We start from the raw sequence: 23102 nt of genomic DNA, 5'->3' as shown, positions 1-23102 counted from the left end.
ACACTCTGCATTTAAATTAAATAGGGAATCTTTAGTATGACTTAAATATTATTGTTAACAGATAGTTTCCATCCAGTCTGACTGAGTTTTAGGGACAGACAGACACTAGGAGGTGCTAGAGCACCTGCCCTGTTTTCCTCTGAAGAGAAAAAGTGCCCTTCTAAAATCTTTTTGTTTAAATTTACAGTCTATAGTGTGTGGCCTAAGGTAGCATTTCTGGATTTAACAACCTATATTACCACCGTCTCACATTTTTTTGAATATTGCCAGACAAAACAGACACATTCAGCTTCTATGCACCACAAATCTAGAACAAACTTCCAGAAAACTTCAAAACAGCTGAAACACTGAGTTCCTTTAAATCAAGGCTCAAACCCCACCTGCTATGGGTTGCTTTTGAAGTTGCATAATAATTGGAACATTGACTATCATATTTGGACGTATATTGATGATTCTGATGATGGGGCTTTTAACAAGCCTGATGTTTGTTACTGGTTTCTCAAATGGTGCCTGTTTGTTGTTTTTATGACTTTTTATGTTTGTGTTTTTATGATGTTTGAAACAAATAAACGTGATTGATTCTGTTCTGTTGAACATTACTAAACATCTGCATCAGACTACAAAAATTTACATGATGGACTGTAATAAATGCCACACCACTAAGGCAGATGGGGGCTGTATGTGGAGCACAAGGTGCCCCTTTATTCTTCACTTGAGCACCTGCACCACAAAGCATCTGTGCCACAACACTGACTCTTTTGCAATGAAATATGGGGAAAAAAATGTCAGTCTCAAAATGAAAACACTGCAAAACACAGTGTTTTCATTTTGAAACCTTACCAAGTATTTCTGGTCTTGTTTCTGGTGCAAATATCTTCGTACACTTGAAATAAGACAAAACTAACTTTTCAACAAGATATAGGAGCTTATTTTAAGTCAATAATTCCTTAATTTATGTAAAAAAGTACTTGTTCTATGTTATGGGAATATTTCAAATAACATTAGAAAAATGCCTTATTATAAGTGGAATAAATACTGTTTTATTCAGTATTAAGGACTCATTGACTTAAAGCAGTGTTTCTCAATTCCGGTCCTCATGCCCCCCTGCCTTGCATGTTTTAGGTGTTTCCCTTCTGCCACACACCTGGATTGTTATAAGGTGATTAACAGGCTCCTGCAGCACTTGATGGTCATGCAATCATTTGAATCAGCTGCTCTGGAGTAGAGGTACATCTAAAACATGCAGAACAGGGGGGCCTGAGGACTGGAATTGAGAAGCGCTGATCTAAAGCAAGCTGAAAAGTTACTTGCAATTTAGTTTTGTCATATTTCAAGTGTACCAAGTTATTTGCACTAGAAACTAGACCAAAAACACTCGGTGGGATTTTGTGTTTTTGCAACGCGCGTTCATTCAAGTAAGCAAAGTGAGACCCCGTGATGATCAGTTCCTTAGCATTGCAAATAAGAGAAGGTGGGGAGGAAATCTCATATTCTTCTCTTCATGCCCCCTTCCATGTTGTTCCACCCCTGGGAGCCCTGCCACACAACACAGCCTTTCACAGACCTTTCCCGTCACACAGAACGGTTCCATGTGAACGCCCATCTGTCTGCAGCTAACGAGACTCACGCTGCATGTGTGTGAGCAGATCTGGCACCGCGGGAGGAGATGGAGAGGATAGCGGAGGGGAGAGAGAGATACAGAGCGAGGAGCGGCGAGGACAGCCAAAAGGGGGCGATGGGGAGGGGGAGGGCGTGTCTAAACTTCCACTGTGGTGACCCAGGGAACAGCAGCCACAAAACCGTTCACTGGTTCCAGATGTTGGATGCACTACAATGGTGAATGCACTCATGCGTGCACAAGCAGCCTTCTACAGCTAAAACTTCCCCGTTACCTCAGGTCACAGCTGACCTCTGACCTCCCCCCCTTGCTGCTCTTCGAAGATGATTGGCAGGTTTGGAGCACAGCACAATTCCCCCTGCAGGACTGGCTCTCCCAGGTCTGTGTGTTTTAATAACGGTAATCACATTTCAAACAATCACCATTTTTCAGTGCCAGATTAACCCAATTCCCACATCCTGTCCATAGGCGGCCGTGTTTACTCCTAACCGCCCCGAATCCTATTTTCTTGGTATTATCTGGAGAATGAGATTTGGAAGGCTGATGCAACGCCGCGAGATGTGCTGTCATCTGTAGCGACGAGCTGAGCCGTTCAGTTTTTTCTTTTGAATATTCAAAAAGGTGATATAGTATAACCAATTATGAATTTAGATAGTTAAAATAGTTAGGGTGCTTTAATTTTGCTTTTTTTAATTTAGGAAATAAAGGGCAAAAAATGACATAAAAACCCAAACGTTGCACAAGGTTTTCCACCTGCACAATGATGTCAGGTCTCTGTCGGGAACGATGTTACTGCAGGTTCACGTCATTCCCCTGGGATTTAAAGAACCTCTGGTGTTTTATGGGCTAATCAGATCCATGAAAAACAGTCTTACTGACCTTAGGGTTGGAGTAAAGGCTTTAAGCTAGAGATGAAACTTCCTTTTCAGGCTGGAGTCTGACATGAAAAAAGTAAATCAACAGACTTAGCAAAACTAACAAAACTGTAAGTCGTGTGGAACATCAATGTCACTGTTTTATTTGGATCCAGTTTGCGTTAAATCGTTTAAACATTCAGTGTTTTTCCCTGCAGGTTTGAAGGGAAATATTTCACTGGTGTAAGGGAGAGTAATAAAAGAGGATAACTGGGTGGTATTTTTAAATAAGTCAAACTACAAATTGTTGAAAACTGCTTTCATGATGTTTCATATCTAGCTATGCATGAGAATTGTTAGTGTTCGAAACGTGAAGGTAAAGCAGGAATTTCTGTAGAAAATCAAATGCTGTCAAGGTCAGTTTAGTTTAGTTTATTTCAAACTTATTCATATTCAAACATCGTTATGCATATTTCCATAACTATTTGTTTATGTAAACGAGATGAGCAAAACCTATGAACTTAAACTCTGAAGCATGTGTGTATCTTTAAATGTGCTCCCTTTCTGAATGGTGCATGTTCACTGGGTTTAAAGTTGTGGAAAAACACGTCACTTTTGCCATGATATCACCATCTTATTTAGAACATTTGTTTGATATTTCTCTTATATTCAATAATAAGTTGACCACCTTTAAAGCTCAGATTGCGCCAAAGTTATCAGGCAATTATTAGCCAAACTATTCATTACAAAAAAAATTAGGAAAAAAAAAATCACTTTTAGAAGGTAAACCACTTCCTAACACCGATAGCCAAGTCCTCTCCTGTGTTGGCGGTGAAGTGTGCCTGCACAGGTATTCTGAAACTAAACTCGCCACAAACAGTAGGTCAATGTTAAGATAGGATAAACCTTTAATGTCCACAAAAGTGTTGTATGTAATTGAGTTGAAAATATATGGCACGTTAAAGAATAATTTACTTTTGCTATGTCTCATTTGTTTGTTTTTTTGTATACTTACTAATTCCCTGATCATCTGGCAGTAACAGTTCAATAATCTGTATGGTACTGTCTGTGAGCGCCCCCAGGTGCTCAAACAATTACTAACCGAATTATTGAGAGAGTAGATCAGACTGCCGTTCGGTTGCAACCACTTCAGGCAGTCAGCATGCTGAGGTAAAGCAGTCTTCATTTAGCATAGGGTGTCTGAATAGTGTAGCTCAAGATTATATAATGTTATAATTGGGTCCATACTGTGACATTAGTGTAGCACTCAAACGGTGTACAAGTGTAGGTTATATCTCTTAAATGGTGTCTTCAAACTGTGGCACAAATGTAGCAAATATTTCAACATGTCCTAAAAGATATATGTGATAGCCTGGTTTAAATGGACATGTAATGGGTATAATATTAGAACATAGGGATCTATGCAGCAGTATTTTAAGGCTGATATTTATTTATAATTAAAACGATGCAGTTTTAGTGCAAAATTTTTTTTTTTATAGAATTGACAACCAAGTTGTGCTTGGTCTTCTTCTACGCTACCGTATTTCCAAATACTAAAAAAAAAAAAAAAAAAAAATGCTTTGAAAAAAAAAAAAAAAAAAAAAACGGAGAAAAAGACGTCGAACAATAAAGTTGTTCTAAAAGCAGAACAAGAGTGGCGAAATGCGTGGACCACTTTTCCGCTCATTAGCCTCAAACCTCAACCGCCTGCTAACAGCGTTTTACTTCAGCAACCTGTACCAGCTTCGCTGCCAACTCCTCTCCTCCCCCCACTTTCTCCTCAGAGAACACCCTTGTTCTCCACCACATATACTCCATTAGCCAATTAATGGCCCAGTATGTTAACACCCAGGAAAGTCTGGCCCCCACCAAACACATTATTACAGTACAATCCCAATTACCTGCCTGTCTTCTTTCTCCTCCTCTAACCACAGCCTACATTTAGCAAAGAAAGCAGTGTAGTTTCAAAACTAACCCTTTAAGGGAGATAATGGGACAGTAAAGTATCCAACTGCAGGCTTGCTTTAGGTGATTAAATCAAACTGATGACAAAAGCCCCCCCAAAAAACAGGGTAAGTTTCTAGTTCAGCTCCAGAGTTTCAAGTGTTTGAACTTTGAACAAGAGGAAAAATTGCATTAAGTTTTAAGCTTTCATGACTTTGTATTGGAATGGCATTTCCTCTTGGTGAATAGACAGTCTAGACAGTCTAATGCTAAGGCAACCAGGGCAGTTCAAGTTCAGCCTCTAATTCACCGACTAAACATTTCTTCAAGAAGAACATGTCACGCAGATGGCACCCTTCTTTTTTTCCAACATGTCCATATCAACCACAAAAATCATTTAGAACGTGACTAGTGTGAAGGACCATGTCAAGCTATTAGAGTGTTGGTGAAATGTCGACACACACTCACAAAGGAAAAGAAAAAATGTTTGGCTCATTTTCATCCTTTCAAGATGCACTTGAGCATGGCCAGACGAAAAAACAACTTTAACCAATTTGAGAAATGAAAGTTGCTCAGCCAAGTCAGACTTGACGTTTGAAGGAGCTGAAGTTGGAGTCATATTGCTTAACCTTAGATTTGACCGGATGTAAAATTAAGCAAGAAACAGACCCCAAACCCTCACCATGTAGGAAAGACATTAAAAATAAAGGTACTCTAAAGCCGTGACCTCAACTGGACTTCAGACTCCTGGACTACGATTAAAAGCCGCGTCCATGACAAGAAACGCCTTAAATAAAAGCCAATTCTAAGCAAACAGAAGCAATGTTTTGATCGAGCGAGCTCCATCGCCATATTTCTGCCAGTGTTCCATCTACGCTAAGCTATACAAGAGTGAAAAGGGAACGTCGTCTATATTTCTTATTCATTCTCAAGTCACTTAGCAGTTTGAAGGAATGCCTCTTCGGCGTGGGTTGTTTCAGCAGACGAAACAGAATGTAGTTGCTCTCGTACTCTTAAATTTGTGAAATAGATTTTTATTTGCAGTACGCCTTCGTCATAACATGCTCGCGGTATTCCGAAGTGCAGGTGGAGGGCAGAATGAATCTGAATCTCATCAAAAGATGGCAAATGGCTCCGCACGCAGCTGCCTGTGCAGAATCACAAAACCTCGAGCGGCGCATCTCGCCGTCGAAACCGGGCCCGTAACGCAATCACGGGGATAATTGTTCTGTTTTCTGGTGTTAATAATCATATTAACTTCCTGTAGGTATCAATATAATTACAAATCCCGTCACTCTTCTCAATCAGCCGGTTAGACCTTTCTCTGAACTCGCTCCGCAAATGAGATGCAGACGCCGCGCTCGAAAATAATGAGATAGTTTGACAGAGTGGAACAGTATCGCTGGTCGCAAAAAAAAAGTGAGGAAAAAAAAAAAAAAAAAAAGAGTTCCCTGAGGCAGATTGCTTTTTCATTCTTTTGGTAATTAGAAAAGCAAATTCTTGTCCCTAATCGAGGTTTGTTTTGTTTTGTTGTCCTTTTTCTTAAAAGCAAATTGTGCTGACTTGTTCAGAAAAAAGGGGTCAGGTTGTGTTTGCCTGGAGTCAGCTTGAAGTCTATTAAGAAACAAGAGGAAGTCTCTTTCTTGGGATAAAAAAAAAAAAAAAGAAGAAGAACAATGATGAGCTATGCTGTAGTCCAGGCAGGGGTAACAAAAGGAGTGGCAGAGGACTGCTGGTCGCTGATTAGAAGCCAAGCAGAGCCAAGCAGATAACAGAGAACGGACATCATAATCAGCCGCTTCAGAGAAAGAGAAAATGGTGCTCAGCCCAGGCAGAAAATGGTGACGGAACAATGTCACATTTCTTTCTTTCTTTTTTTTTTTTCTTTTTTTTTCTGTCCAATCACTTTGGACAGAGAAATAAAATTTCAGGACTGGAATGTGCAGAGATAAGCCAGAGACTGATAGAAGCCCGACCAAAGCCTGTGTGTCTTTCATCCTTTCTCTTCACCCTGATGTTACCGGATGAATAAGTCCGGCTGTCGCTACGGATGCAATCAGGGAACTTGTTGAATCCATTGGCCTCCCAACATGAGCCAGTCAGATAAAAGTGTTATGGGTACTGTCCGCAGACTAAAGAGAAGCAGAATACTGGCTTGCTCTACTGAGACAAGCTACACCCCAAAGGGTTCACACCTGCCATGTGTAGTCTGCTTGAATTAAACTCCAGTTTGTTTGCATAAAGTCCAGCTCGTTTGTGGAACCAAAAGAAAGACACGGTAAAACTACAGAACAACCTATTGGTTCCCCATGTTTAATAAGAATAACAATAAGAAGTCCGTAATTTATAAACTGGTCTGGGTTTCTCTGGATCCTTGATCTGATCAAATTAGATGTTGGTTCTCTATGTTTGTTAAGATTAGTGAGGTATGGAACTAATTTTGGTTCTCCATGTTTGATTATATAAAGTAGAAGGTAGACGGTACTTTCTAAGTTTGTTCCATTTTTGTAATCTAACAGGAGTTTCTCTAGGTCTTGCTCTTAAATTTATAAAGTTTAATGCTAGATGTTGATCTAAGATAGTTTCTCTAGATAAACTAACAGGAGTTTCTCTGGATTCCAGGTTTGTTTTAATTCCAGTTCTGGGAAGTATCTAAACTAAATGTTCCTGTTCTTGGTTGCTGTGTAAGTACTCCACAATTTGTTTTGGTTGTATTTACCCAAAGCATGCCAGAGACCACTCCAAAAGCAAGAAATGGACTGTAGCCCAAAGCATTCTGGGTAAATACAGTACAGACCAAAGGTTTGGACACACCTTCTAATTGAATTCAATTCCTTCTAATTGAACTCAATTAGAAGGTGTGTCCAAACCTTTGGTCTGCACTGAACAACCAAAACAAACACACATCTAGCATTAGCGAGAGAAATAGCTCATGGTCTTTTGAAAAGAGGTCAGAAGACCAGAGAAAAATCTTACAGTTGTTCATTTCTGATTACATTTTGTGAAGAAGGAAGTTGCGCTCTGTGTCGTCTCCTGCAGTTTTCTTGTTTCTTTTTGGTAGTTCTTGGTGCAACGCCACCACAGGCGAGGGTGTAAACACAGTTTACCACAGTGCCATGTGAATGCGGACAGCACCAGCTGCAAATGTAACAGATGTTTGCCATTTTGGCCCCAAGTTGTTGGCAGGTTCTTGCTGTATTTGTGTGGTTTCTCTCTGGGTACTCCAGCTTTCTCCCACAGCATAAACACATTTTCTGTTTGGGTTTGTTTTGGCCGTTTATCTTTTATGTCTCAGGGTTATGCCCTAGTAACCAATGACTGATGGATACTGGCACCAATGCTCACGTAACCCTACAAAGATAGAGCAAAAATGGATTGTTGGATAATCAACTTTTTACTCTTTATTAGCCTAAATGTTAGACATTACAGCCTGTCCCTATTGTGCTTAATCAACCTATCCCTGTACTACTAACCTAAGTTGAGTTGTTTGTACAGTGTAGTGCCCTATCCATCCTGGTGCAGGTTAGGATGCTTTTTAATGAGACATGAAATGACAAAGCAGAGTAGCTTTTTAAAAAACTGCCAAATTTGACGAAAATTCTACAGGCAGCCACTCATTGTGGCAGTGATGCAACACAGCTTAGCTCCAGTAGCGTTTTATGTACTCTCATCTCCATCATTTAGAGCTCAAAAGACACTGAAAGGATATTAATTTGGATCACACCTAACCTAAAATAAATGGATTGTGTCTGTGAGCCTCGCAGGCCAAACCATCAATCACAAGAATCATAAAAGGGTCAAAGTTTTAAATATAAGATCATCGCTTCCTTATTATAGCAAACCTTTTATGAAGTAATCTGCTTCACCTCTTCAGTGGCTGCTATTTTTAATCACCTAAAGCACTTGTCAGAACTGTCTGCTCGGATTAATGATCACTAATGTCGGCTGAGCAGACACTTTGGGTTCACAGCTGTGGGTAGTGCTCCGACGCGGCGTCGTCATAAGCCTGAATTGATGAGCTCAATCATTTCTTAAAGGCATTCAGAAATGTCCGGTCTCCATTTCAGGAAAAACATTTTTTTTAAAAGAGAGAGAACGCTCAGATGACTTTTGAGGACGACTACGACTGAGAAATTTATCGCAGCAGAAGAGCGAAACAGCGATGTCACCAAAGAACGCAAGCAGTAATGGACGTCTGAGCCGTCACGGTGCCAAACCTTAAATGCTTTGGACGTCGGCTGTACGGCCAGTTGGTCTATTACTAAAAACCGCAATTTCCCTTAGGATTTCCTTTCCATTAACAGAGGGTCAGTCCTTGCAGAAGAAACATGGGAGGAGCTCAGAGATGCAGAACAGACATAAAACAGGACAAGACAAATCAGCAGTAAGGTGTGGCAGAAGTGAAGAATAGAACAGGTACAGTGTTTATTCAATGCCTTGAAAAGTATTCATTACTTTTGAACACTTTGTCACATCATAGTAACAAGCTCCAGAGTACATTATTGGAATGTTTTGGGATAAACCAACTCAAAGTGAAGGATAATTGTGAAATAGAAGAAACACATTTGAATTTAGTACGTCTGAGTTAATATTTGGTATTACTAACTTAACATGGACTATGTTGGGGGTGTTTTTATACCAGTTTTGTACATCTAGAAACTGAAATTGTTGGACATTTTCTTTACAAAACAGTTTACAGGTCAGATTAATTGGAGTGAACGTAAACCTCCAAGGCTTGCCTCTTATCCTCTATTGCCACTCAGATGAGCGGTCATCTGAAGCATTTCATTATCGCTCAGGCTGAATGTTTGTTATTGTCCTGCTGAAGGTGAATGTCACACCACAGTCTAGTAGCTTTTACACGGAAGGCTCGTAACTTTTAGCCAAAAAGTTCACAAAAGTTAGATTGTTTTTTCTTTCTTTTGGTGTTTTACACATTTTGATTACATTGTATCCACATTTTTACATTCAGATCTGCTCAACAATTGCAAGAAGAGTCTTTTGTCCATTTTCTTTGCCTAGAAATTAATTTTGGGTGTATGATCTACTAGAATGATTGTTACCTCACCACTCCATTGAAAACAACAGCTCCAAATAGCTATGCTTATTGGATGTACAAAGTAGGGGTTGAACCAATTAGTCGACTAGTCGACTAGTCGACTCTAGGACATCTCGCGAGTTTTTACATTTCATGTCGACTAGTCGCAGTCATGTGATTGCCGGTGGTGACAGCCTGTGCTGATCTGACAGCACAGTAAACGTCACAAGACACAAGAAAAATAAGTTAATACATTAGTTTAAATGATATGTAGATGGATGCATATTTGTGGTTTTACAGTGTTTTTAAAAGGAGATGGAGTTGCAGCTGCAGTCAACTACAAAACACGAGCCGTCTAAAACTCGCCCCCTTCCCGCTAAGGATGTCACTTAGCGGCTCGCGAGTGTCCTTGTCACAACGATCTAACTAATACATTATGATGTTATGTTGCTGATTAAATAAAGATCTGTGGTAATGACATCTAAAAGATGTGCGTTTCCTTTTGAATGTTGGTTTCCCAGCAACTTATTATTTATCATAAACTATCCCGATGTTTTGTTGTTTCACTTGTTGCTGTTCTGTGTAAATGCCGTATTTTTCCGTGAAAACGGGTAATAAAGCCTGTACGTTACTCCAAAGTTTGCGTCTTGCGTTGCTATGACATCACAACGACTAGACAACTCGACATCGACTAGACTTTTATCATATTGACGTTGACTAGAAAATATCTTAAATCGTTCAATCTGCTGAGTCAGCAGAGCTTCCTGCCGCGCATCGGGCGGAGGAGAAGCAGGTGGTTTCGTTGAATTCAGCTGTAACCAAACGGGATCCGTTCATAACAAGTTTGGCTTGTGATGTTCCAAAAGCACCATGTAGCCAGTGTGATAATTTGACTCCTATAGTAACTATCCAGAGATCATCAGCATCAGCCGGTGTTTAGAAAAAAAAAGTCAGACCCGACTTTGTGCAACAAACTTTTCCCCGCTGCTCACAAAGAATGATCTGTTTATTGCTCTTTTAATTCTCCATAATAGGCTTAGTAAAAGCAGGAGAAGGGGAGTGTGTGTGTGCAGGCGGGGGTGGGGGGGTCAATATTTGCCGTGAAAATAGCTAATAAAGCCTCCAAGTAGTTGTGAAGGGTTTTTGCGCTTACGTCACTATGACGTCACCGCGACTAGTCGGCATCGACTCGACTATTATCATGATGTAGTCGACCTTAAAAAATATGTAGTCGTTCAACCCCTAGTACAAAGGTCTCCTTAGTAAAAGATAAAGCCACTAGATGTATTTAATTTTATCTGTTATCAAATTCAACTAAAAGGTTCCTTTTATTAAAGTTTTAGGAGTATTTATTTAACATTCTTGTCAGGGAAAACCTAAATCAAGCAATTTTACTGGAGGCCCACATTTTACCATTATTGATAAAAATCCCATGCTGCAGCAAAGTATTCTTTGTGACTCATTTGGCCCACAGGCCTCACTTTGGACAGCCCTGCTTGACTAAATCTTCCAGGATCGCCTTGTGTTTAGCTCCATCAGCTTTGCCCAAATTCTCAGTACCTGCTGAATAAAATGAGCTCTATATGCAGCCACCACCATGCTTCATAGTGGGGATGGTGTGTTCAGACAAAAGTGTAATGTCTGTTTTCTACTAAACGTAGCAGTAAGCCAAGAACTTTTTTTTAAATCTCCTCGTCCGGATAGAGAACTTTCGTCCACATCTTCGTCATGATCTCTAGATCACTTGAAGAAAATTGCAAACAAGAGCTGTTATGATTTTTTTCTTTTTCCTTCAATTCCATTAAATGTGCACGACTGATGATGTTTTCTCAACAGATTTCATAGTGGATCTCTGCTGCTACCTCGGCGATGCTACGGACCTCCTGGCTTCTTCTATGATTTATGTTTATTCCATTAGGCCTTTCAGTTGAAATGGATGACGGCACTGTCCTGGTAGGTTTGTACTGTGGATTTACATTTTAAGAAGGGGAGGACTGCATTTACTAGATAGGTTACTTCTAAAGGAGTGGATGCAATATATGAGCATCAGAGTACAGAGGTGAAAATAAATGTGGACTTTAGATGTAAAAAACATAATTTTCCTCCCATTTCACAATCATGAGCTGCTTTGTGCTGTTCCGTCACATTTAATCCCAATAAGGGTTTGAGGTTAACAGAATGTAAAAAACATAAATAAATAAAATAATAAAAAAAAAGGTTCAATAGGCATGAAAACTTGTCCATGGCACCGAACATTATCTCACTGTGTTTTTGTATGGATTCTTGCTGTTTGGGAGCCGTTCAAAAGGAGATGGGTCTGGATGGGGAAATAAACAGGCCTGCTGGTTTCCAAAGCTCACTGAAAGAAACAGGCCCGGCCCACAGCCAGAGAGGTTCACGGTCTGAATGGATCGGACCTTCACTGCAAATCACAGTTCAATACCACCAAGCGACGTGATGCAGTTATTTGAGTAAAACCTCCAGATGTTCCATTCAGCAGGGAAGACGGGCTTTGTGACAGTTCAGTCTCTCTCTCCCTCTACGTGTGTGTGTGTGTGCGTGGGTGTGTGTGTGTGTCTGTGCATTACGTTCACAACAACCATCCATCCTTTTCTTCTGTCGCTGTAAGAGGGCGCGCTATCAAGCTCCATTGTTTCTATTCAATTAGCCGTCATTACCAACGGCAGTTTGATTACCGAGTTCATTTGGCTGGCGGAGAACAACGGAGGCGGCAAGCTGCCTTTTCATTCGTCCCGACACCGATGTCGTCTTCCTCGCTGGCGAGAATTACATGTTGGTGAGGAGAGAGGTCACGGCAGCGAGGTCAATGCGACGCCCGATTCTTTTGCACATCCCGACGTCCACAATGCGATCAGAAGACACAAAACCACAAGGATGGGATCAAGAGAAATAGTGTGTTCTTTGAAGACTAACAACCTTCGCTGATGGATGTTAATCGTTAATCACCAAACTGGCCACTAGAATCCATATCTGATTCATGGAAAGACCGATCTTGAATATTGGCAAACTGTTCACGCCTGTGCAGCTTAGGAATGTAGAACTGTGTTTCAAATAGCAGCAACTTGAGCTGAAACACTGGAACAGATAGAAAAATGTACTTTTGTTACTGAGTCACAGAAAGCGAGGAAAAATCAATTCAAACTATTGGAAAAAAAATAGCAACGTCAGCATTGCGAGTTTGAACCATTTCTGTACAAACCTGAGAATGTTTGAATATTTTGCTTTTCATGTGAATCTTTAATGTTCAGTTTCATAAGCAGCAGTTTCTGAGAACTGCTCCACATCTGTTTCTCATGGAGTCGACTCCTGGTTCTTGTGAACAGGTATTCCAAACCACATTCCATAATTCCTCTGAGTTTCTTGCTTTGTGCCGCAGAAACAGCATTTTTCTCAAGTAAACTCAAAAGATTTCTATTAGACTACGGTCTAGAGATTGGCATGCCCACTCCAAAATGTCAGTCTTATACATCTGGAAACAAGACGGCGTGTTTGGGATTGTCATTGCCTTTTCCTCTTAGGCATATGACAATATGACTTCTTCAAGTATTTTCAGATACTGAAACTGATCCATGATCCCTAACAGGGATCAAAACAAGTTGATTGATTTTATCAATCAACAAACGATTAATTGATGTGCGGCCATTTTACTAAAAACCTGATGTTTCTTTTGAATAAAGAGGGTTGACCATCTTTCCAATGCATACAGGGTGACACGTATGGGCGTCATGTTTTATTCAATCATGTCACAATTTTTCTTCACTTTTCTGTCATCACAGCTCCTGCCCTCTCATGGCTAACAGGTTCCTGCCCATATTCATGCCCACATAGAGAGGAACACTGCCTATGGAGACATGGTCACCTTGGCTACCAGACATTTACCGGCTAGAGTGAGACTTGACAACGGAGATGAAGCTTAAATGACCTTATTGACCAAACTCCACACTTTTATAAGTCAACTACAAGAGAATTATTAGCTAGATAATCTCTGTAATTAAACAGCAATTTTGGGTACTGATGATTACACTTATTTGTTTGAGTAAACTCTTCAGGTATCATTTTTTTTTGGGGGGGAGTGACCATTAGCTAGTTCAGAATCTGCGCTTACCTTTCCTGTTCCTGCTTCATTTGGATGGTTTCATCTTCATATGCCTGCATATCTTCAGCTTTCGATCTTCTTGAGCTCTTTCTCTCCACCTTGTCCTCGTCCTTCTTGCCCTTTCCAAACCTAAAAAAAAAAAAAGAAAAGGAGACTCAGAATCGGATTTAATGGCCAAGGAATCACAGTGAACTCACATTAAGTATAACTGTAGAAACTTCAGAGGAGAGTTGAGGCTAGCTAACTAGTCAGGCTGTAAGGTGTTTTTTTTTTTATTCATCAGACAGACTCAGAAAAGAAACTGTCACTGTAGTGGCTCTATTTTGCAGATAGCGCTCTGTACCACCAACCTGAAGGATGGAGGAGGAAGCATGCAGTGTTTTTCAACACAGTATAAATATATTTATGAGGGCAATTTCTTTCACTTTATCAGGGAAGTTCAGGTAAAACATTGTGTTGAAAATTAAAGTGTCAAACTGTCAGGGTGTGCAGGCCGTGTTTGTATTGTGAAGACAATTTCGGAGGGCACCAATTCAATGCTGAAATAATAATGTGCCTGTTCAATATAAAGAGAATCAGAATGCATCAAGTCGCATAAAGATAACCAAACAGTGTTTTTTTCCCTTTCTTTCTGCATTCCAATTTGTTAGGAAAAAAAAGTGTCGTTATCAGTAGAAACTTAAGCATAAATAGTAAAAATGGTCAAAGTCAGCTTTTCTAAAGAAAGGATAAGCTCCATTTTTTTTTTTCTTCCTGAGCTTCACCGAGTGATGGGAGCTGTGACAACTCGTGATTTAGACTCAAGCAGGGAGAACAAAATATCTGCATCCCAGGCAAACTGTAGCGGAAGGAAACTGGGTGCAAACTTTTTACATTTTAATGAGAAGAATTTGTGACAGGTTGATAGAAAACGGAGGAGAAGGCAAAGTGAGTGGCTTTAATGATTCTTGTGGTAGAAGTTGTTCGACTCTGGTGGATCTGTGGTCATGATGTACACGTCACGGTGAGACGTGTTAGCAAAACATGACATGGTGGCTGGTCACCAGATTTTCACCTACTCCTGTTTACAAAATCTCTGAAACCTTTCAGTTGTACTTCTACTTGTAAACTCAAAGTGTCAGCTCAGTCCACAGACTGAGTGTACGACTGAGGTCTATGCTGGCTAGGCCACTCAATGAGGTTACCGTATTTGTTTGTTGCATTGCTATGCTATGTTTTGTATTATCAAAGTTAAAGATCCATCCAGTTTCCCTCTTTAGTCTTCTGGGTAAAGGAAGAAGTTTATGTTACATTACCTCGATGGTCAACTTCTCCCGTTAAACAGACAAACTACTGCAAAGTGTATGGTAACGTTTCACCCAAATGGTGTTTATTGGTCAAACATGGTAGCTCAAATTAGTGCAAACTGGGTCTCATCTCACCACATGTCCAGTCATGTCCAGGGTGTTCTGAATTATTTAAATGTTCACTCTCTAAGCAGCTTTATTTCACCACTATGTACCTTTTTTTTGTTTTGTTTTAGCCTTGGAATGAGGCTAAAAATACACAACACATAAGCAGTAAGTGCACTCGCTGTAAGTGAAATGTTGGCCAAAGTGACATGATTATAGAATTAACCAAATACTCCAATGAAAATAACCTGATAAAGCCATCTTCAATGTTTAAGGGACAGCTGTGTAGATGGGCAATAAACGGTAATGCTTCAGTATGTTCAATCTGAAAAAGAACCAACATCTCAGGTTTTCAGCGAATCGGTTTGAGAGATGAGGAGCGTTGAAACTGAATGCGTCCTGCCCTCTGGTGACCTGTAAGGCTCTAAGAGGGTCAAACCTGCAGAGTGACTCAGACGTATTTAGGTCCTTTATCATTCTGTACCTTGTAGAACCATTGCAACCTTTTAAAACAAATCCGTCACAGCAAAAACAGTAAGCAAAAAAAAACCCAAAAACTGATGTGATATGATCCATCGTGTTGGTACTGCTCAGTGTTGTTGCAGAAGCATTATAGCCCAGATGCGGCTGTATGTAGATCATTCAATAAACCATCACTCTAAATAAAATCAGGTTGTAGTTTTGTGCATCCTGTTTTGACCTAGGTCTCTGTCAGTTAGGTGCTGACCTCTATCCTCACATAATTGAGACCAAAAAAATTGTGTCGATTGTTTAAGTTTGACTTTTTAAAATTATTCCAGAGAAAATGCAGCAACTTTAAGGTACTGTGGTCTCATGATGACACATAAATATAGTTGTGTGTGTCATCAGCATACGTATGCAAACCGATATTGTGATCCGCAATCTGAGGTATGAGGATCGTACTGATATTGAGTCAAAGTGGCTCGAAAAGGGAGAAATCTTTGTTCACTTAGACTTTTAATCAAAATTTGACACGGTTTTAAGCCAATTTAGCAGAGTGCTAAAAAATACCATCCACTCTTTGAACCTGTGAATCACCACGTCATGATAAAGTTCCACTTGTATAATGTCCATAAGTGCTTCAACTTAACTCCGATAGAAAATGCACTACTGACTACAGTTAGTCTTCAGAGTTGTGCTAGGTTCATACAGTCTACCTGAGAAAAAGGAAGTTTTGAGATAATCTTGGGCAGAGACTGTGAATGTCACTGGCTGCATCTCATAATCAAAAGTACAACAGGGTTTGCTGCTGCTAGCTGTTTGTTGGGGAAGCAGCATCACAGCCAGAGAAACCCACAGACTGTCGAAATGAGGTCATTTCATAAAAGTATTTGAGAACTTTAACAACAAAGCAGTAGCAGGGAAGGGTGCAGACATGAGAGCAGGCGGCCACAAGTGGCAAGAAATCCAATAAATATAATCACTGACAAAGATCTGGGTTTTATTGAGCGTTTTTGTTCCGCAATGTGCCTCAATGCGTTTTATGTACAGACATTGATTATGATGTTTCACATGTTTTCTTTTTGGATTTTAAGGCTGTGAAAGCACTAAGCTCTGCAGTCTCCAGTCCCTGCGGTGGTTCGCTCCAGGTTTATTTTTACCTTCCTCGCAGCAGAGCTTTTCTTGACAGTTTGAAAACTTTCTCTGAAAGCTGAAAAATTACATCAGACAAGATTTGACTTTTAGGCGATGGAAGCACATATATTCATGGAAAGGGAGGTTGCTTCCCTAATGAATGTGTTTTTCCTTTTTTTTTTTTTTTTTTGGTCCTACTTTATATTACAACAACATGGAACTTGCAAACGGGTTTGGAAGAAACCTATTTGGGATTCCAATGTTTCCTCATTTGCAGCTTTCTTTATGAAAGCAGTGTGTTGCCACCTGTGGCACAGATCGTCCATTCAGAGGTCATCAGATTATTTCATAAACCATAATCTCTTACTAATACAGCCATGTTCAGTAAATTAGAATATGTGTTCAGATGAGGATATTTTGTCAGAATAAATATATATATATATATATATATATATATATATATATATATATATATATATATTAATTGGCAACCTCTAACCAGGTATTAAAACAAACTGGTCATTAAGGATACATTTTAAAATGTGTTTTTTATTGGTCTTTTGTAATATTCTCATTTTAAATGTCATTTTTTCATTAACTGTAAGTGAAAAATCTGTCCGCGTGTGATAATGTGGATAATGCGCTTCACTTGCTGAGAAAATATTTTTAAAATATTGTAATTTATTGAATATGTCTGCTTAAAGAAGATGACAAACACTTTGCTTGAATGATGTTTATTTTGGTTCTGGTGAAAATTTGCTTTTATCTTTGCCTTTATAATTGCCATTCTTCCCCTAAAAGCATGTCGAAACCTTACGGGAGTAGAAACTTTAAATCCCTTTTCTTCTGGATCGACATTAATAAAGTGAGAGATGTCTTTATTGCGAAACACATTGACGGATTAAGCTGATCAAGACCTCGGGCATGCAGCAGCTCCATGTGAAAGACTATTCCCACATCTATTGTGACCTGAAAGAGGAACAGATCAAAGCACAAGACCAGGAAAGAGGGGGGAATAAAGGCAATTTAGGAAATCTGCTGCTTCACTGACAACAAGGTGAGCCTTTTTACTTTGGCAGTCTGAGTCTTGTCAGTATGAACCACGAGCTTCCAAAATGTTACCTAAAGATTATGAAACCTTTAGTATTCTTTCTCCTGGATCCATAAAGATTTAAAACTGTGTCAGTACAGAAAATGTACCTATTGCCAACAATAATAATGCTTCAGATGTTTCTATTCCAGTCACCTTAACTGGTATAAGTATATGACTTCTGAGATGTGGAAAATGCAGATAAATTACGGAATTTAATAAACAAAATGGAAAACACAATAAAATGCGGAACCTATATAAGTATTTTTCAATTCTAAGAGGGAGATTTTCTTTCATGCTAAAAACAGGATTTTGTGGCTTTTAGCATGAAAACTAAGAATGTTTAGATTCTTCAAACAAACCCAAACATTCTTTTTTTTTTTTTATTATGCTTTTTTCAGCAAAAATTCGTAACAAAACTGTCATTTGCACCATAATAAGGGTTAACAAGTAGAGTGAAATGAAATTGAGTAAAAAAAAACAAAAAAAAACAAAAAAAAAACGCAATTCAGAAAAATTTGAGTGGAATTTGGGAGAAAAATAAAATGGAATTCACAGGGCCTAATATACTACTTTAACACAGAGCATAACAAACAAAAAAAAACATTAAGTTCTTGATTATAAAAATCATTTGGTATAGACAAATCAATGAGGTCCAGCTTCATGTTAGCTGTTTGAAACGGTTCCAAACCAAGTTTTGGTGTGTATTTGCGAACATCACCAAAATATGTTTAGGTTTCCTTCCTCTAGCTGTTGGTTACAGTTAGGAGCAGGTGTTCTGTCTTCGTCTTCGGGTTCAATAAAGTATTTCTGAATTTGAACTTAATGCTGCCGCCGTGATGCTTGACCGGTTTTGGAACAGAAAAAGCAAGCCGGGATTAAAAAGCTTTCAAAATAACCCCATCCCTCAGGAAATAATAAAGTATTATGATCTGTCATTTATTTTATCTACATGTGAGCCAGTATGTATGTTCCCGATTCTCATTTGTACTAATAATTGATGTGTTTATTGTATGATCATTTCATATGAAAAAAAAAAATAAAATCCTAACCCTCCAAACACTTCTGAATATTAATAGTCCAAAATCCACATAAGATTCATGAGTACATTTGTAAACTCGTCTTTGGCGCTGTATGTGTTGAAAACATTGTACAAGACAAATTATGATCAAACATGTTCAATTCAAGATACTCAATCTTAATTACATCAATTATGTTGTTTTTTTCCCCCCCCAATAAAATGTTTTTAAATGCTAATCAACACTTGGCATGATACTGATGAACTGAATGCTACATTCTGCTCATACATGAAAGGGAGTTAGTGAAACTGTAATTTATCCAACACCATACATGGTCATATATCATAGAAAACTGAAAGGTTTATACCCCCCCAGAACCGGGTGCCTCATACATCATCTCCATTGATTTATGGACTAATAGTCTGTCAAGGCTCAAACACAACAGAGAAGTAAAAAGTCAAAGACAGAATTTCTAAAGAGGGAGAGAGAAAAATAATAATTATGCAAAGCCTCAAAGCCAGTTTGATTTGTACAATCATTTAATCTGGGGAGTGGATTTAAGAGAAGCTAATCTGTTTTGACATCTTCTGTGGGGAATTTTTGAGGCTAGTTCAGAGTTACTCACTGAGTTAGGGAGAAACAAAAGCAGAGACCCATTTCTGCTGCCTAAATGTGCCCTCTTTGACAGAGTGTGAGAGGATATAAAAGACCACCAGGGGTTTAACCTGAAATGATGCACTCACTCTGAGTGTTAAAGCATTTGCCATTATTCAAATTTGCGATTGAAAAACAGGTGAGTTAGAAAGGAGGGGGGAAAAAAATGACTGTGTGTATCAATCCGAGTACGCGATGAGAAGGTAATTTCAAGGGCAGACAGTGAGAATCATTACGGTTTCTGCTCGGCCAACCTGAAACTTAATCTATATCTCCCATGGCAAAGCCCCCCCGCGGAGGTCTGATGGTGTTTGAGCACCCGTCCCCTGAAAGTGTGCTGGTGGCACTCAAGAGGAAAATAAATAACTACTCGCCCACCTTCACATTTCATCTGCTGTAAAGACCCATTAAAACCGTATTTTCTCAAAGAGAAAAACAAAGAGATGCTATCTGTATGCTAATGGAAGGCTGGAGCACATCACAAAGTTAAGACAGGCACACAGAAACACAACTAAAGACTCATTACTTCTTACATTTCTGTCCAATGTAATAAAATCTTGAAGGGAAAAAAGAGAGAGTTACTTCTGAATAGCTTTGCTGTTGGGAAGCAGATTGTCAATACAATGTCAGTTTTAAATGAGTTGTAATAAGACCTAATTCGATTACTGTTAGCTTATGGCTTTAAGATGCTACTATAGCTACATTTCCGTTACGAATGTGAGTAAAGCTTTGTCAATATTCTGCTAGTGTCGAAAAAAAACACCATGTTGCAATTAACATGTTTCCTATAAATAATAAATGCAATTAAATTAATGTGTTAAGTCATTAAGAAAAACATGCCACGCCCTCATCCTCTTACTTCCTGACGTTTTCTTTGTCGTTTCCTCCAGTAGTGACATCCAGTTGATGATTGTATGACTTGTGACGTGAAAAAGTGTTGCAATTGCAGTTTTCCAAATACCCAAATTTTGATATAGCCAAATAACCACCTAATCCTAAAAATAGGTTGTTGTTTTTTTCCTAAATTGCCATTTTTCCATTATTCAAATTTATTTTCATATCTCCAATTTGTGCAATTTTAAGGTCCTTGGAAACACAGCTTATGAAATATTGATGGTCAGTAATTTTGGCTCAACAATTTGTGAAAGTATAAAACATAAGTACTTATTTAGTTGTTTCCATGGTGAATTGTAAGCACCACAACACCAACCTTTAACACCTAAATGCTTGTCTGGGAGCATTTTGGATCCTCTGTAGAACACAACAACGGTAGCATATGCTAACCGTTAGCTGCAAACATCTCTAGGAATTTCATACCCAGCTTCCTCTCAGTGCTAACATAAATATCAATTTCATCATTTTTGTAATAGTCTGGCCAACATTTGACCAGCTCCACTTCATGATTTAAAATCATTTGATTGAATGCTCAGCTTTGGTTACAATTATGCTGACAGTCCAAGCTGTAAGAATTGAGAGAGTAATGCTCAGTTTTGTTTTAATACCACATGTGCAATATGTGCCTCAATATTGACCTGCTCATATCCCACTACACCCACATTCCTTTATCTATTATCATAGGTAAAGGACAATAGGTTACTGCTGTAATTAATTGATTACATAAGTAATCAATTAAAATGAATTGATTACTGCTGTATTTTTTTCTATTTTAATAGTTGAATTCTACCCCACAGTTCATCATCATCAGTGGATTGTCATTTATATATATATATATATATATATATATATATATATATATATATATATATATATATATATATATATATATATATATATATATATATATATATATAAAAATCTTAAAACTGAACTGGATAATTTTACACAGGACAGAGCTCCTTTAAAACCCAGTTTGAGTAAATCACCATAATGTCAGACATAAAATCAGCACCATGTGGGCCAGTCAAAACAGAACTACATTGTTCTACACGGATTACAGATTCTTGCAAATCCGGTTTGCGACCATTGAACCCAATTGTCAAATTTTCTAAAAAAAATTGTTAAAAATTCCTAAAGTTTATAGATTTTATTCCACGATGCCAAGAAGAGTATTGGTGTAACCAGAGTGACTGGAGTTTATCTCTAGCTGTCTGTAGAGTTGTCTCTACATTACAATTTGCATTCGAGTTAAAACTGTGTTAATACTGTAAAAACCATAATATTTGCATTCAAGGTTGTCATACCATAGGAATCCGAATACAGATCTACACCACAACCTATTAGGATATTTAATTGATTTGTCAGACCTTTTGACTCGCTGTGTGTTGAAGCAAATGTGAATAAAAGCTACTCAAATAGAGACAAGAAGTAAAAGAAAGAAGAAGCACATTTTTTATTTGCCCTGAACATCACGCTTTTCCCTTTCCTGGCAGAGTAACGTCAAGGAAGAAAGGGAGGTTGCCTTAATGTACCAGTCTGCAGTCCATTGTCTTTTTTTCTCCAAGGAACTGATTATCCATAGGCCGTAGAGTTAGTCTGAGCTTTTTCTGCTTTACCAGACTTCTTTCTCACAAGAGACTTGAATTTGACACATCACAAGAAAATCAACTTCAAGCCAAGATGTATCCTTCAATGCATGAGTTACAGTGGCTGGCATAACAAAAAGATGACCTTTCAGAAGAAAGAAATCACTCATTTGACTAGACAAGAATTCAACGTCTGGCACTTCAGGGATTTCAACCGTGACAGCCCCGTGTTTTGGCCATGGGTGTGAGCAAACTCAACCAAATCCTTTCTAGAGAAGCGGTGGGCCGGACTCTATGATTGGCTTCGGCTCTGGGGGGTGAGGTCCTTCTAAAGTCTTTCAGCAGTGGAGTAAAAACAAAGGAGGGAAAGGAAGATGAGGTTGAGAATGGTTCGTCCTGGGTGGGAAAGCGGCGTGTTATTCACCGTGGCGGCATGACATGCATTTATTCATGACATCAGACTGAGTCCCAGTAAGGGGGCGACGACACGGGCGAATTGGAGGGAAAACGATTCCCGCCACAAACTTGTACGCCTCTTAGGTTTCCCAGATGAGCAGAAACAGAACCGTAATGCTGGATGCTGCTCAGTTTTAGAAACATCGCCTGCGGTCTCTCACCATGGAATGTATATTGAAAAAGAAACTACATTCAGGTGCGCATTGTGTGTCAAGTCAAATTATGGTATTTAAATGCTCTATTTCTACCCATATATCCCTGCCGCTACCAACCTGTTTACATAGAAATGAAGATTTTCTGCCAGGTGAGTGGATCTGGTCGTTGCAGCGCACTGTTCCGAAATTGTTTGTTGCATGGAAATTTTTCTCAGCTGTGACTATCAGCGCTTCGTGCCATTTCTGTTCCCCTCCGTTTCTGTGTGCTTTCCTTCTATCGTCGAGCTCCTCTTTTAGAAGTAATCTTTCTGAGTTGTCCGCTTTTTGATTTCATGCTTGCGAGCGTGTCCAATGGCCTGATCAACAGCTACGTTCCAGTGGTGGTGGGGTCGTCGGCAGACGTTGGCAGCCAAAGACAAGCGGAGCTTCATAAGCATTTCTTATCCCCGCATTCAACACCCCCAAAAGGAAAAATGAGATAAAGACGAAATGGTCTGAACCAAAATACGTGTGGAGAATGCTCCGTCACATCGAGCCGCGGGGGTTTTATTGTGTGGCACCGCGGCCCATGGGTGTCCAATGTGTATCTTTTTTTTAGTCATTTTTGTGAAAACATGTGCCGAGGAGGGTATTTTGAAAACAAATTTGTGCATCCCAGTTAATCCGCTCTTACTGAGAGATGTTTTT

At 39.1% G+C, this 23102-nt stretch overlaps 1 protein-coding gene across 1 annotated transcript in view; it reads right to left on the bottom strand.

Moving 5' to 3' along the window:
• LOC122824643 (partitioning defective 3 homolog) overlaps positions 1-23102 on the bottom strand; it is a 370755-nt gene that overhangs the window by 92456 nt on the left and 255197 nt on the right. Inside the window, exon 20 of the mRNA XM_044105505.1 lies at positions 13581-13700. Within this exon, the coding sequence (XP_043961440.1) occupies positions 13581-13700 (120 nt within the window). The remainder of the gene's footprint in view (positions 1-13580; positions 13701-23102) is intronic.

The sequence above is a fragment of the Gambusia affinis genome, linkage group LG21 (genome assembly GCF_019740435.1).
Source record: "Gambusia affinis linkage group LG21, SWU_Gaff_1.0, whole genome shotgun sequence".
Taxonomy (NCBI): domain Eukaryota; kingdom Metazoa; phylum Chordata; class Actinopteri; order Cyprinodontiformes; family Poeciliidae; genus Gambusia; species Gambusia affinis.
Note: the sequence above shows the minus strand (reverse complement) of the source record. Positions and strands in the feature narration are given on the sequence as shown.